Source organism: Acanthisitta chloris, unplaced genomic scaffold (assembly GCF_000695815.1).
Source record: "Acanthisitta chloris isolate BGI_N310 unplaced genomic scaffold, ASM69581v1 scaffold19418, whole genome shotgun sequence".
NCBI lineage: Eukaryota > Metazoa > Chordata > Aves > Passeriformes > Acanthisittidae > Acanthisitta > Acanthisitta chloris.
Window position 1 is genome coordinate 3,314 of NW_008685580.1, and position 14,459 is coordinate 17,772.

General features: G+C 44.5%; 1 protein-coding gene across 1 annotated transcript; it reads right to left on the bottom strand.

The window, feature by feature from the left end:
- Positions 1–221: 221 nt before the first annotated feature.
- On the bottom strand, positions 222–9,069 carry LOC103807106 (cytochrome P450 2J2). Its single transcript, XM_009079826.1, has 9 exons — positions 8,863–9,069; positions 7,185–7,335; positions 6,397–6,537; positions 4,286–4,446; positions 3,362–3,538; positions 2,671–2,812; positions 1,910–2,097; positions 857–995; positions 222–400 (listed from the first exon to the last, which is right to left on the bottom strand). Exons 1-9 carry the CDS (start codon positions 9,067–9,069, stop codon positions 222–224), a joined length of 1,485 nt encoding a protein of 494 aa, XP_009078074.1.
- Positions 9,070–14,459: the final 5,390 nt, after the last annotated feature.

Below are 14,459 nucleotides of genomic sequence, written 5' to 3' on the forward strand. Positions count from 1 at the left end.
TGGTAGAGGGAAGGAGGTGAAAAGAAGAGTCCCAAGGGTTGTCTTTATTGCAGTGTACAGGATGTGACCCCCTTGCCCTTCCCTTGCCACCCAGATGTTGGTGGGTGCTAGACCTCCATGGCCCATCATTTCAGCCCATCTATGGGGAAGAAGAGAGAATGGACACTTTCCATGTTGTGGAGGGCTGAAGCAAGGGGTCAGAGGTTGGCCCCACACCAGCCTCAGTCACGAGGCAGTGCACAGATCTGGAAGGGCTTGGGACAGCGCGTGAGGCTGAGCGTGAAGGCGAAGGTCAGCGTGGCAGCCACCGGTGCCTTGAAGGTGAACTTCTGCAGGAGGGCCACGAAGAAAATGAAGAGCTCAGTCCTGGCGAGCTGCTCCCCGGGACAAGCCCTCTTGCCTGGAAAAGGAATAAAATTAGCCCAAAGAGTCCCGAGCAAGCTCCAGCCACCTCTGAGGCTGCTTTCGCCCGCACTGCCTTGCACAGGCTGCGGCAGCTTTTCTTCTTGGAAAGGTTAGGTGGCAATGTTCACCCACACATTCTGCTCAAACCTTCCCCAGAAGTTTACTGCTGAGCAAACTGCGGCTGTTCCGATAGACGAAGAGGGGAAAGGGTGAAGAAAAACGTGTTATGCAACTTCTGCAAGAGGAAAAAGCCTTGCTTTTTTAATCCTGCAATGACAAATTGATTTCCCTCCTGCTCCGAGCAGCCAGTATTAACTGCGACTAGGATTTTCACTGTGGGGATAGGCTGGAAGCTGGAAAAGAGCACTACCCCCTACCCTATAAGCAGTGTCTTGAGGAAAAAATAAAAGCCTTACAAAAAGGAAAGCCACCTCCCCATCCATCATCCTACCTGCAGAGAAGGGCAGAAAAGCCTCCCGCCTCCTGTACTGGCCGTTTTCCAGAAAGTGTTCAGGATTAAAGGTGTCTGGAGTTTCCCACACGTTTTTGTCGAACATTATTGAAGTCAGGCTGGTCATCAGGGTGGTGCCCTGCAAAAGGTGGAGAGAACGGGTGATTACGGGTGGAGAAGAGCTGACGTGTTGTCAGACTTGGTTATTATTAGCTCTGTTCCACACACAACATAAGCTACAATTTTTTTAAGGGCAAAACAGGTTTTTTCCTAAGCTATGTAAAATGAGGATGAAAGTCTACAGGATTGTTCACTTCCGTGAGCCTTTACATATCACCATAGTGTCAAGCCACACCTTGAGCTGCCGTAACAGGTGATGTTAATATAAACCAACTTTAAAATGAATTCCCATAGGAATTCAAAGCAATTTAATCAAATAATTTTCAATCAATTAGTTTTATTGTGCTTTAAAAACCCCCAAACCAATCTGGTTTATCTCTATATCTGCCATTAGAAAGAGAAATATTCTAATCAGTGTGGAGGAAAATGGTCAGATTTTTTACTTTTAGTTTGCCTTGATGAAACCAGTCATAGAGATGGAAGAGACCAGTTTTATCTAAATCTCAAATTTGCTTTCATAATAGCAGAACAGTATGTGTGCAGCAATATCCATTACCTGACTTTCATCAAGTGCTGCTTTTAATAGATGATTTGCAATCCTCTGTGGAATTAGCAAACCCAAACTGTTTGCTTCCCTGTGTTTCTTGGCCCTCTAGTCCCATAACGTGTGCAGGGCATACTTTATAATATTTATAGGATAAACCTTTTCAAATTAGAAATTATCACCAACACTATAATGATCTCACAATTCTCCCCTGTAAGGAGCTGGGACCCATAACAGCCCCACAGCATCCATCAGGAGGGTGTGTGCTTTCTATATAACAGTGAAATCTCCATAAGATCCTGCTGGTTGGTTCCCCTCCAGGTGAGATCTGGGACTTGGGCCATGAAGACCCTGTGCTGATGGGATGAAGGCTGGAGGTCTCCACGCACTTTGGGCAGGTGGAAGCCGGCCAGGGTGGTGTCACTGGTGGACATCCTGGGCACCCCCAGTGGCACAATGTTGCCCATCCGCAGGACCTCGCTCAGCACTGCGCTGGTGTAGGGCATGTTCTCCCTGTCAGCCATGGTGGGCTGGCGGGACTGGCCGATCACAGCGTCGATTTCAAGCTGTACTTTCTCTGTGGGGAGCAAAAAAATTATAAGAATATCTGTCAATAGAATCTTTAAGGTTGAAAAAGCCCTTTAAGATCATTGAGTCCAACCATAAACCCAACACTGCCAGGCCATGACTAAACCATGTCCCCAAGCACCACATCCACACTCCTTTTGAACACTTCCAGGGGTGGTGATTCCAACACTGCCCTGGGTAGCCTGTGCAAGGACTTGGCAATCCTTTCGGTGAAGAAATTTTCCCTAATATCCAATCTAAACCTTCCCTGGTACAACTTGAGGCTGACATTTTGTCCTATCACTTGCTCCTTGGGAGAATGACCTCCACCTGGTTACAACCTCCTTTCAGGTACTTGTAGGGCACAAAAAGGTCCCCCCTGAACCACCTGAGTCTTTTTTTTCCCACACTAAACACTTCCAGTTCCCTCAAGTGCTCCTTGTAAGACTCGTCTTCAAATGGTTTCCAGTAAGATATCTGGGGCACAGGCATGTCCAGCATGTAGCAGAGCTGGGATAACTCTATTTCCTGAGTTTCACTGATCTAGTTTTGGTCTAAGTGAAGGACCCATCAGTGGCCCTACCCTGAATGTGGGGGTATGCAGCCATGTAGAGCAGGGCCCAGCGGATGGCTGTTGCTGTCGTCTCAGTCCCAGTTAAGAAGAGGTCCAAAGTGGAGCACAACAGGTTTTCCTCATGGAAATATGAACTGGTGTCACCTTTCAACTTGGGGGAAAAACAATGAAAAAGCAATGAAAACTCTTATGAAGGAAGGGATGCTTCCAAAAACCCAATCCAAAACCATCTGTACATAACTCAAGTACTGCTGCTCCTTTCCAACAGGACTTGGAAATTTCTCCTCCTTACTTTCATTGAATTTCAAGCCCTGTGGACTGCTTCAAAAGGCACCCTGGTTGCTATAGAGAGGCTCTTAAAAGCAGGTAGTGTTTTCACATGTGAAGTTTCACCATAGCAGACACAGGCTTGTGAGCTCTCATAGAAACATGAACATGTTCCCTGAGAGTCTTCCTACACCATGTGACAGAATGGAAAAGGGAAGAAGACAAAGTGTAAATACTTTCAAATGAAAAAAACCCAACAAACCCTGTGTGTTTTCAAAGTGATCAGGCTCCTGTTGTTGCTTAAGCTTGATATGGAAGAGGTAAGGAGGAGAAGGCAAGGCATGAGGCATGAGCTCCCCTGACAAAACAGCCTTGAGTCTTCTGCTCATTCTAAGGGTCAATCTTTAGTTGGCTTTAGGTATTTCCCTCCTACCTTTTCTATTTCCCTCAGGTAACAGTCAATATAATCTCCTGCCCTGGACTGGTCCAAATCCTCCTTGTGCTTTGCAATCACACCTCTCACAAAATACTGAAGTTTCTCCCAGTGCTTGAAGATTTTCCTAAAGGGTCCTGGCAGCCACCTCATGACCAAGGGAAAAGCATTATACAGCTGGTGAGAAATCAGAGTAAAAGAGCATTTATTGAGTTAGAAAAGAGCAGATATCATAGTTGAGATGATAGGACAATTTATTAGTTCCTTTAGCTACCAGAAAAAAACTGTTTTTCTACAAAGGTCCGATTTGTACACATTGACTTACACAAATGTGAAAAAGTACAAACAAAATAAGAATTGATAAAGTTCTGTAATACTGAGTGGCCAAAGCTGTTACTTAACATGAGGTGACCACAGATGAGGTAGATGCAGATGCACACATGGAGTGGACAGAGATCAGACCTGACCCATAATATGTAGCCATGCAGAAACTATGTCCCCAGATCTACCTAGTTTGGTTCTAAACCTGGTCTCAGACAGTTTTATCATAAATAAAAGTTACTTGATAAAATGGTTGGGATATTGGTGAGGGAAAAGATGGGAATTTTCACAGAGAGCTCTACTAATCCCTCTTTTTGTAGAAACAGATATTTTTAATGTATTTCTTTGGCTAAGTCAGGCATAAGATTGGTTTTACAATCCTGTAGTGTTTTTAGCCCCATGTGCTCCAATAGTTTTAACTTATTTCCATGCTTTCCTGATAGATATGTGTGTAAACGCAGCCTAATGTAGAACAATACTTGTGGTCATTTTCCTTATAACATGACTCTACAGGGAAAAGCAGAGAATGCCAGTGCCTTAGAAACTCCAGTTTCTGAGCACTTACATGCAGCTGAAGCTAGAAAAACATCCAACTGGCTTTACCTGGCCCCAGAAACTTCCGATGAGCAGCAGCGTTTCAGCCAGCGAGTGCAGCAATTCCTGGAAACGGTTGTCATGGTAGTCAAAGCGGCTCCCAAATGTTATGGAGCAGATCATGTTTGAAACAGCACTATTAATTTTGTAATGAGGGTCAAATGGTTGACCTGGAGGAAAAAAAAAAGAAAGGAAACTGCCTGACAGGTGGAGGTCAGTGTCTTCTCCCAAGTAACAAGTGATAGAACAAGAGGAAATAGCCTCAAGTTTTGTCAGGGGAGGTTTAGATTGAATATTAGGGAAAATTTTTTAACTGAAAGGGTGATCAGGCACTGGAACAGGCTGCCCAGGGCAGTGGTGGTGTCACTAGTACTGGAAGTGTTTAAAAGGCTTGTGGATATTTCACTTGGGGACATGGTTTATTGATGAACATGGCAATCATGGGAGAACAGTTGGACTCAATGACCTAAAAGGTCTTTTCCAACCTAAACAGCTCTATGACTCCATCATTCTAAAGGCAGATTTTTTGTTGTTCTTTTCTTTAAAGTCTTAGTCAAAATCACATTCTCTACCAGACCCACAGTTGTGAAGTTGGGGTGAGACCTCAACTACTTCTCACCAACGGTGGTGCTAAGCCTTTACCCCATGTCCTGGGGTACCCAACACCCCCATCACCTCCAGTATCTAGCTGGAAGTTGGGCATTGTGGGCCATGACATCCTTTCTCTGAGGGCATGTGTATCTCCAGCCCAGGCTGCTGGCAGACACTGACATTAGCACAGAGCTGCCCAAGCAGGGTTTGAACCCTTTTCCAGGGAAATCAACCAGGAGCATGCCATGCTATGGCTATTGAGTTTGCATGCTAAAATGTGTTTGGTGCCAAACACCAGGAGAGGGTCCCTCAAAGCTTAGCCCAGGGCAGGGAGCTCAGGACTAACCACACTGCAAAAATACCATTGCACTGGCCTTTAGTTGTCCACCCCAAAGAAATCAAGTGAGATGGAGAGGAGAGGGTTGCAAGTCTCTGTGCTGACCTGTTAACTCCAGCAATAGCTCGTATGTCCCCCAGACATGATGCACATTTATTAGAGTTAAGAGTGATGTGACGTTCACCACATCTGTATTCCCTGGGAGAGCCATTGAGCAGAGAACAGCTTCTCCTAGGGTACATTTCATCAGCCTGGAGAGCTTCTTGCTGTGATATGAGAGACTAAGTAACAAACCCAGCCCAGCCCTGAGCTGCTGTCAGTACACTTGGGAGCATCGCTTTGAAATGCAAGGCACTCCTCACAGGGCTGCTGGTCTCTCCACTCTTCAAGAAAGTAATTAAACCAGGCTGGTGTTCAGATATCAGAGTGATGGATGTGATCACTATTTGTCATTACTAATGGAAAGAAAGGCCCAAACCAGCAGCTTAATTAGTTTATTGATTAGGACTATAAAGGACTATAATCAATTGGCAACATGGAGTATTTGGCCTGTTCAGTGCAACAGCAATTAAAATGGAGCAAGTTTAGTATATAATTTCACAATTCCTATTTAGATCTTTCTTGTTTACTATATATAGCTCCATAGAATTAGCTCAACCCCATCTGCTTCTATTTAAAGCTGAAGTGCAACATCACCCATGTACCAACATACAAATTATTCTTACTAATATCCCTCTGGCAGTTTGTAAAAGCTGGACCATAAAAGAGCAAGGCACACGCTTCATCTGTGAGCGATACAAAAGGAAAGCCTGACTAAACAAGTTTTAAAATACTTTGCAAAACCAAGGACAAGCAGAGGTTAACTAAGCCTCTCAGCAGAAGTGCCTGATTGCAGGAGAGCTGCGTTTATTCCTTCGCAGAATACAGGAGAGACTTTCTTAGCCATATGAACATGCATATTACAATAACCACCTAGTGTATATTTGCTTCATATTAATAAGGAAGGACTAAAGTAGGAGGCCTGAGGTCTAAAATAAATGCTAAAAGGCACAGTCTGAAAGTGTAAGATAGAGATTTGAGCTATTGAAGAAATGTTTAGCATGTTAGGAGCTGCGTTGGAGGTAAGAGTTTTACTTCTTGTTGTTCATTAGGCAGGAAGCTCTGGGCATGGTGCTGTACATTAACCACCCACCTTTCTCCTCCTCAATCGTCTCCACGAGGTACCGGCTCTCCTCTTGCACTTTTTCCTCAAAATTAACAGCAAGGCTTTTCAGTGTTGCTAAAGCAAATTTTCTCTGTTGCCTCCATATGTTCCCATTTGATGAGATGAGCCCTGTAGGTACAAAAACCAAGTGAACAAACCTTGCTCCGGGTCACATCTGGGTGATAGGATTCAGAAATGGCCATTTATCTCTAACAAAGACCTCAAACCAAAGCAAACAAAGCGCCTAGATGTGGAAAAACTGTGGCTTTGCCTAGGAATTGAAATTCAAGAGTAATTGGCTTATGCTAAAGATCTAGCTTTATGGATTTGCTTTAATCTGCTACTTTGTCACTTTGCGTGGGAAAAAAAGGTGTAAGCCAAAATACTATGAGTACGATCATGCTGTTGGCAGAGCTGCAGGCAGGAGCACCATACCCTGTCTCTGGAGCTGTATGCAACCAAGGGAGAGAAAGTACAGGAGAAAGGAAAATCAAGGGGAAAACTCTTCAAGTATATAGACCACTAGGCAGTTTACATTTCTTTCTCCTCTTTTATCAAGGTCTGGCTTTGATCCCATCCTCATTCCTAAATCTCAGAGAGATTAAAACACACTCCTGTGAGATTACTAGTCTGAATTCAAATCTTGCCTTCCCCTGTGCAAGCTTTTATGAAGGCAGTTTGCAAGGGTTGAATCCAGCCTGTTTGTTTCATTCTAATTGTTAGCATTGTAAACAGATGAAAAAAAATTGTCCCCAAATTCTGGTAGCTCTGCTTACCAAAGCCTTTAAATATTTCTTGGAGGAGTGGAATCTTTGGCCGATCAGCAAATATTTCGGCCTGGTGGACAAGGGCTTCTCTCACCATCTGGTACCCGTTGACTACCACAAAAGTCAGACTTCCAAACTGCACACTGAAGATGTTCCCATACTGACCAGTAAGCTGAAAGAGAATTAATTGCCCTCTGAGAACAAGAAGGTGGGGATTTTTCAAATTCACCTCTAGCAAGGGCATCTAACTTTGAGTTTTGTCCTGCTTGGAGCAAGGGGACATAAGAAAATCCCAAACCCAAATCCACAGGTCCCACCCAATCTAAAGTATTCCATGAAGGCTGAAGAAGGCATAAAAAGGGCTAGAGATCTGTAGTGTGGGAGAGATGGTTTGCTTATATTTGTTAGGAGGTGTGACCTGGGTTTCACCAGGTGTTTACATCAGCGTGACTTGCAACAAGCACCTGATTTGCTCTGTAGCTGATGGGCATTGCTCGGTTCCTCTTCTTCACAGAAAGAGGTGGAGGTACCACCTGGGCCACCATGCCCAGACTCTTGCTGCTGAGGGCAAAGCACAACAAATCATCCCTTTCATCAACTTTGTGTCTAAAGCAGTATGGTTACTTCTCCAGCTATCTCATTTAGAAAGGGGCTCCAGCTGCTTACTGCTAGAAAGATACTTCTGATTTTAAGCCTGAATGCATTTATGACCTAATTATAGCCATATTTCTTGCACAGACTTTGCTAGCATTAGTGTCTCCTCCCTGATATATAAAAGCAAAGGGCAATCATGTCTTCTCTCTGCCAAGGAGCTCACCCTCTTCTTAGTATAGAAAGACACACTTAGTTACCCTGAACTGCTGTGGTAACTCGTGAAACCAGCCTGGGACCAAATGGGTGTCTCAGTCATTGCGTGCAAGTAAATGAATGGGATTAATAGTCTTAATAATAATTGTGTGTATTGACAAAATGTTCTGAGCTTTCTGCCTCAGCCTTCCCAGGGATTCCTTTAGGGGACACCCATGATACTGGCCTGGGTAGATAAAGAGGTGTCAGCCTGCTAAGTAAAAGCAAGAGATGAATACTTGCTCTAACAAGCAAGTCAGAACTTCTTCCACCTTTTCAGAGGGGCATACTCAGCATATATAAAATACCTCTCTTCTGTTGGCTTTGGTGTAAGCCAAAGCTCTGGAAACCTTTCCAGAGCAATCACTCTCCCTTTCTGCAATACATAAGAAGCCACAGGACTGGTTAACTCAGGGTCTTAAATGTTCTTTCAGATGTAATGGTGCAAATTGTTGGCCTCTGAGCAAAAAAAATGACAAGACAATTTCCAGAGGTGATCTTCACAGATTCAAGAGTACATTTCTCACACAGCTCTTGCCATCTGTCTCTCAGCCTGTCCCAGCCCTTCAGAACCCTTCCTGGGCTCCAGAAGAAAAGGGTCACAGTCAGAGGGGAAGAAAGAGAAGTCTTCCTCCATTATGGGTTTCTTTCCCATTGGACCTTCCTCCTACCATGGGAAATGAGGTGATAGTAAGAGATAAAACCAAGAAGGCTCATCTATCTTATGGTTATTATATACCTAGTTCTTCAGAGAGTACCCTTGCTGCTTTGCAGTTTGGTGACAAAACTCAAGGAGGAGGTAAGATACTGTTAGCAGGAGAAATGTCCATGCAGCTCTTACCTTTTGCAGTTCAAGATGGAGGGGCTGCTTCAAGTCCACAATGGTTCCCACGAGAGGAAAGACATGTGGCCCTGGAGGGAAATTCCTGGGTCGTCTCTTTTTCACAAAGTCAACAATCAAAAGAAACATGACTAGAAACACCAAGACCATCCGACCATTCAGCTTTTCCAAGAGAGAAATCAAATCAGGCCAAAACTGAAGCTCCATCTTGGCTGATGAGTTCACAGGTTTTCATCCAAGGAAAGGACTTGATTCTGGTGTTACATTTGCTGAAACAGGAATGAGAAAGGACTGGAAAGAAAACAAAACAAGCTAAGGCTCTGATAGCTTACTAGGGACAGGACTTATGGGTGAGCTGCTTCCTCATGTACAGCTGCTGTCAGTCCATCTGCTGAATAACTAAACACCAGAATCTGAAAAAATAACCTCAAAACATTTGGCCAAACAAAAGTAATCTTGCAAACCTTTAGTTTTACATCTCTGTCAACACCCTAATTTTCTTAGAGAAAAGCATTCCTCCCTTCTGCTCTGAACAAGGAGCTCCTTTATACAGACACCTAGCTGGGATTATGGACATAGCAAACATTTGAGGTGAGGTGAAAGCAGCTTACTTGGCTAATTACATATGGTGGGCGTTGCATAGCTTCAGAAATGGTAAGGCATCTGAGGTGATGGACACCACAAAAGTCACTAAGGGGCTGATCCTGTTAAGTGCTAAGCATCATCTGCGAAGGGTTGGATGCCTTCATCACCCACCAAAGCCTGCCCAGCTTTGCCAAAGCCATTAAGTGAGGTTCAGACAAGGGAAGCACTGCCAGAGCCCAGGGCTCTTCCAGCCACTTAAATGAGAGTTAAAGAAGCTTTATTGCAAGAGTGAGAACACAGGCTCATGTGCTTGCCATGAGATTGGAACTTATGCATTTAAATCTCCTGGGTTTTCCGAAAATCTCCTTTGAATAAAGCTTCACACTATCATGGGGGAAGGCTGTAGTGGACTGACAATGGCCTCTGTGAATGTGAATCAATCTTATGTCATCTGACCATGTTTTAGCTACAACTTGTTTCCAGCTTTATTTTTCCTTCAAGAAATTTACTTTGCAAATAATCTAAATTTATACTGAAGCAAAACTGTCAGGACTGAGTTTGCAAATTATTTGGCTAGAAATTACAGTGAGAAGTTCAGATGGTAAATTTTTATTGTCATAGAATTCCAGAATGGTTTAGGTTGGAAGGAACCTTAAAGATCATGTAGTCCCACCCCCCGCTCTGGCAACCAGCCCAATATTTAGACTCAAAAGGTGTTGGCTAACAAGCCCTTAAATTCTTACAGTACACTTCCACAAGAGTGATGGCTGACAAGCCCTTAATTTTTGTACAGCACACTTCAATAAATCCTCAGCTCTCACAGCAAAGTCCTCAAAGGTGCTGGTACAAACCACAACACACCATTACTTAAAAGTGTTGGCTCACAAGCCACACCACCAGTACTCATAGGTGCCAGCTAACAAGCCACAACACACCACTGTTACAAAATGTAGAATATGTAACATTTTTCTTGACAAAGGATGTTCTTGATGTTTGATCCTTGTATACTTTCAAGCCTCATCAACGAGAAAGGAGATTTAATCCATGAAACAGCAGCTAACAAGCAAGCTCTAAGTGTTGTCCAGATACTAGAAAGAGAAATTGCTTGTTGGTAGAACAGCCTTGTTAAGGTTTAGGGCTAGACATGCTTCAATGATCTCAGACCTAGGGGGAGGTTAACAAAGCTTGAGGAGAAGGATGTACCACTGAGAGTGGACACAAAGCATGCAGAATTTACAGGCCACAAGGACATTTGGCAAAATCCCCCAGGTTATGGAAGAACCGTGCTGAATCAGCTGAATCACCTCCAACTGCGTAAAAGGTAATTCCAGCAGGGGCAGATGATGACTCATGGCCCACCAACTCGAGAAACACACTTACTCAAAAGAAGAGAAAGACTGGGCATGCAGACTAAGTAGCATAAGAAGTAAGAGAATCATTAACCAGCAGAAGATAGAATACTCATTAACAGGAGAACTAGGTAACTTGTAGCAGATGAACATTAATGCCATTATTTCCTAAAATGTGTAAATAGTGAAAAGTTTTGGTAGGTGTCATGCTGGCTTTGTGGATTGGTCACCCAGCACTCCTTTCTGTGCAGAACTGTATATAAACCAAATACCCTAGCTCTGTGTGTGGATTGGCCTCTTGCACCAGATGAAAGAACCTATTTTGGGACAACACCACTACTCAAAGGTGCTGGCTAACGAGCCATCACACACTTCCACAAGCTATCCACTCCCACAACAAAGTTCAGTACGGAGTATGGCAAAAGGAAAGGAGCAGAGAAATAAAGGCAGAGAGAACAAAGAATATCACCAATCCTTAAATCCCACGTTGGTCCTGCCACGCGGATGGTCCGGACCTGGGGTTGTGAGCCAGAGAAGGCAGAATAGAGAGGAAAAAGAGAGTGGGGAGCCAAATCCACTCCCTTTTATAGTTAATCTGGTGCAGCCTCTTATGTAACCCCTTTTTGCACTGTCTCGTTCACACATGCACAGCCAGGTCTTTGGGTTGAAGGGTGGGGAGGACTGAGCATGAGTCTCAAGGAGGAGCAGGTAGTTGTCTCAGACCAGTGCTGCCCTGCCTCTGCAGAACCCTGATCACACTTGGGCTGTCATAACAGAATGTTAAAGACAAAACATGCTTATGTGTGGTCCTCCACATCTGCACTTCAGCTATTGCAGAAGTCCTTTTTAAGGGCAATACCTATCTACAACCCAACACTTCTCATTTTGGAATGTCTTTTACAGGTTCCTGGATGGCATTAGGCAACAAATTGGGAGTAGTAATGGGAGAAACATCTCACATCACTTACCTCTAAAGTATATTTTACATGTCACTACATCACAGCTGTGAGCTGTAGTGGTTGGACATGCTTTGCTTTTCCCCATGCCAATGCGCTTGTGATGCTCCAGCATCCATTTGCATCAACCCTCCTATTCCAGCCTTCCTGGTGTGGCAAGCCAAGCCTTGCTTACCAGAGGCTAAATCAGGATAGCAGGCTCGTGCTCTTCATCCTGGCATCAGGGAGATGACTCGGTTGGTGGAGGTGTCAGCCTACAGCATGCTCAAAGGGACTGTGATGATAAGGCGTCAACTTCTGCTAGCCCAGTTTCACTCCTCTGTTCTTCGCTATGCCATATGATTTGTCAGCATGCACACAGAGTGCAGATCCCTCTACCACTTGTGGCTGCTGTGAATCGGGCTACGTGCAAAGCCAAGGTGTTAATGTGTTCTTCTGGGTGGTGTTGTGGGGGTGGATGCATCGTGGTTGACAGGAGAAATGTTATTTTTAGCAGGAGGAGCACATTTTGCATGTACTCACATGTGTCTTGTCAGTCAGAAGCCTCAAGCCTATTCCTTTGCCTTGAAGCTTTACATGTCCAAATGTATCCCTTCATAAAGTTCTTAACACACCAGATTTCCTAAAAATTAGGGAAGAGCATTCCAGTATTACCAGGGCTCTCCTAACCTCGGCAGACACTAACACCAGCATGTCATCAAACTGTGTTGCAATGATGCTATTTTAGGTTCTAGGCTCTAATCAACTCAGTTCTCAGCACATGGTGATGTGCAAATCCCCAAAGCACTGAGGAAGTCATGTCGCTGCAGCGCATGGGCAATACAAAGCTGTTGGGCAACTCCAATTTTTGCAATCTTGATGAGACCCTTAGCTGTAAGATCCTGGTCACCTGGAAGATGAACCTGTTCCTTTGGTCAGCACCATGAACACAAGAATATCAATCATCTGTGGTCCAAATAACCAAAATCTGAATTAGTATAAGGCCGTGCACCCATATATCTAGTAGGGAACAGGATGTAAACCCACCTTCCTCCAGTTCCTCCATGAATACCTCTTCTGGCCATAGTACACAACTTTTGGCCACCTCACCTGAGCTCATGGATACCATGTAGATAAATTGTGCCATATTGCATGGACATACACACACTGCTGCTTGAATATTAAGGCATCTTGAACAGCCAACAGACAGAAATTGGCCCATATGCTTTGTACCTTCTTCCCTGGCTAGATGTCTAACTGTGTGCAGAAGGTTTTGAAACACAAAGAGAAACATTCTGTTAAAAATGCAATTACCATTTGTTTTTCAAGATATACTATCCCATTATTTTTTCCAGAGAAGTGAAATTCAATAAGGTTACAACAGAATGTAGTCCAACAGTTACCGTACTTTCAGAGCATTATTTAAGCTACAGAATTGCTTAATGATTAGAAACATATGTAGGAAAAATCACATGCAAAATGAGAATGACTGGAGATAATTTTCCCCCAAAACACTTTTTTTCTTTTTTTTTTCCAGGCAAGTAGCAGCTCATCCACCACAGTTGTTCCATGCACCACACTGGAGGTGTGAGACCCCCACCCACCCAGGGAGCCATGTGCTTGTGTCACACCAGCAAACAGGCTTCAGCAAAGCCCAAGGACCTGTCCTGATTTGCACCAAGGAATATTTTGCTGTTCCTTTCCTCCTTGTGTCATATCCAAAGGAACAAGGCCATTTTCACCACAGACAAGCTGCTGAACAGCAGCGACCACCCTGATGTGTGTCTTAAGGCCACATCCCAGAGGGTTTCATGCAGGTGCAGCTGCTGTTTCATGATCCAGCCCAGGTGAGTCTTCATGAACCTGGAGTCAATGTCAGCTTTAGATAGTCATTTCCTTTTAAGATTTGCTTCACTGGATCAAATGAAATCTACAGGACAGTTGTAATTTCAGAAAGCCAAGAATGGAGAGTGCTGTGGCACCCAAACCTCCTGGAGCAAGCTCAGGAAAGACATGGTTGAACTCACTTCTTAAAGTAAAGTTCCCTGCTTGAGGTGATTTCACTGGGATGTAAGGGCTGTCATGGGAGCTCAGGGCTCAAATATATCTAGGACTTTGACTCCAAGCCCTGAAATCAGGGAGCCAAGTCCACATTTATTGCCCTGTGTGTGTGGTGAATACTAAAGTGTCTCCAGTCTTGCATCTTCTCTCTCCCCTACCTCACTCAGACTAGGTATTTTCTAGGTTTTCCTGAGACCATTGACTGTTCATTTGTAGCCTCCTGGCCACAACAACATTTCCAGTGCTCATTAGAGCTATCAGGCAGGGAGCTGTCACCAGGAATAGGTAAACTGAGGCATTACGAGTGGTGTGAGCAGGCACACGAAGTGTTCTGCTGTGCTGAGGAGGATCCCAGAAGACAGGATGTTCAGTTGTCTTCTGTAACAGGACAAAATGTCCCTTTTGTGCTGTGGAAGACAGTTGTGGTGAAGGGATTGTGGTGAAGGGATTCAGACTCGTCAGCCAGATGAGAACATGGGCAGCAGGAAGCGCCGCAGGGAGCACTCCCAATGCTCCCACACCCTGGATCGGCCCTGGCTTTTTGGTCTGTGCGCCAAGGCTTTATTCCCTTGACATCCAGGAGCACACCCCGTACGGGCACAGCGAAGGAGACTTCGGGGGTGCTGGTGCTTGCCCCGAGGGGCTGTGCTCGTGGCCTCGCCGGCGG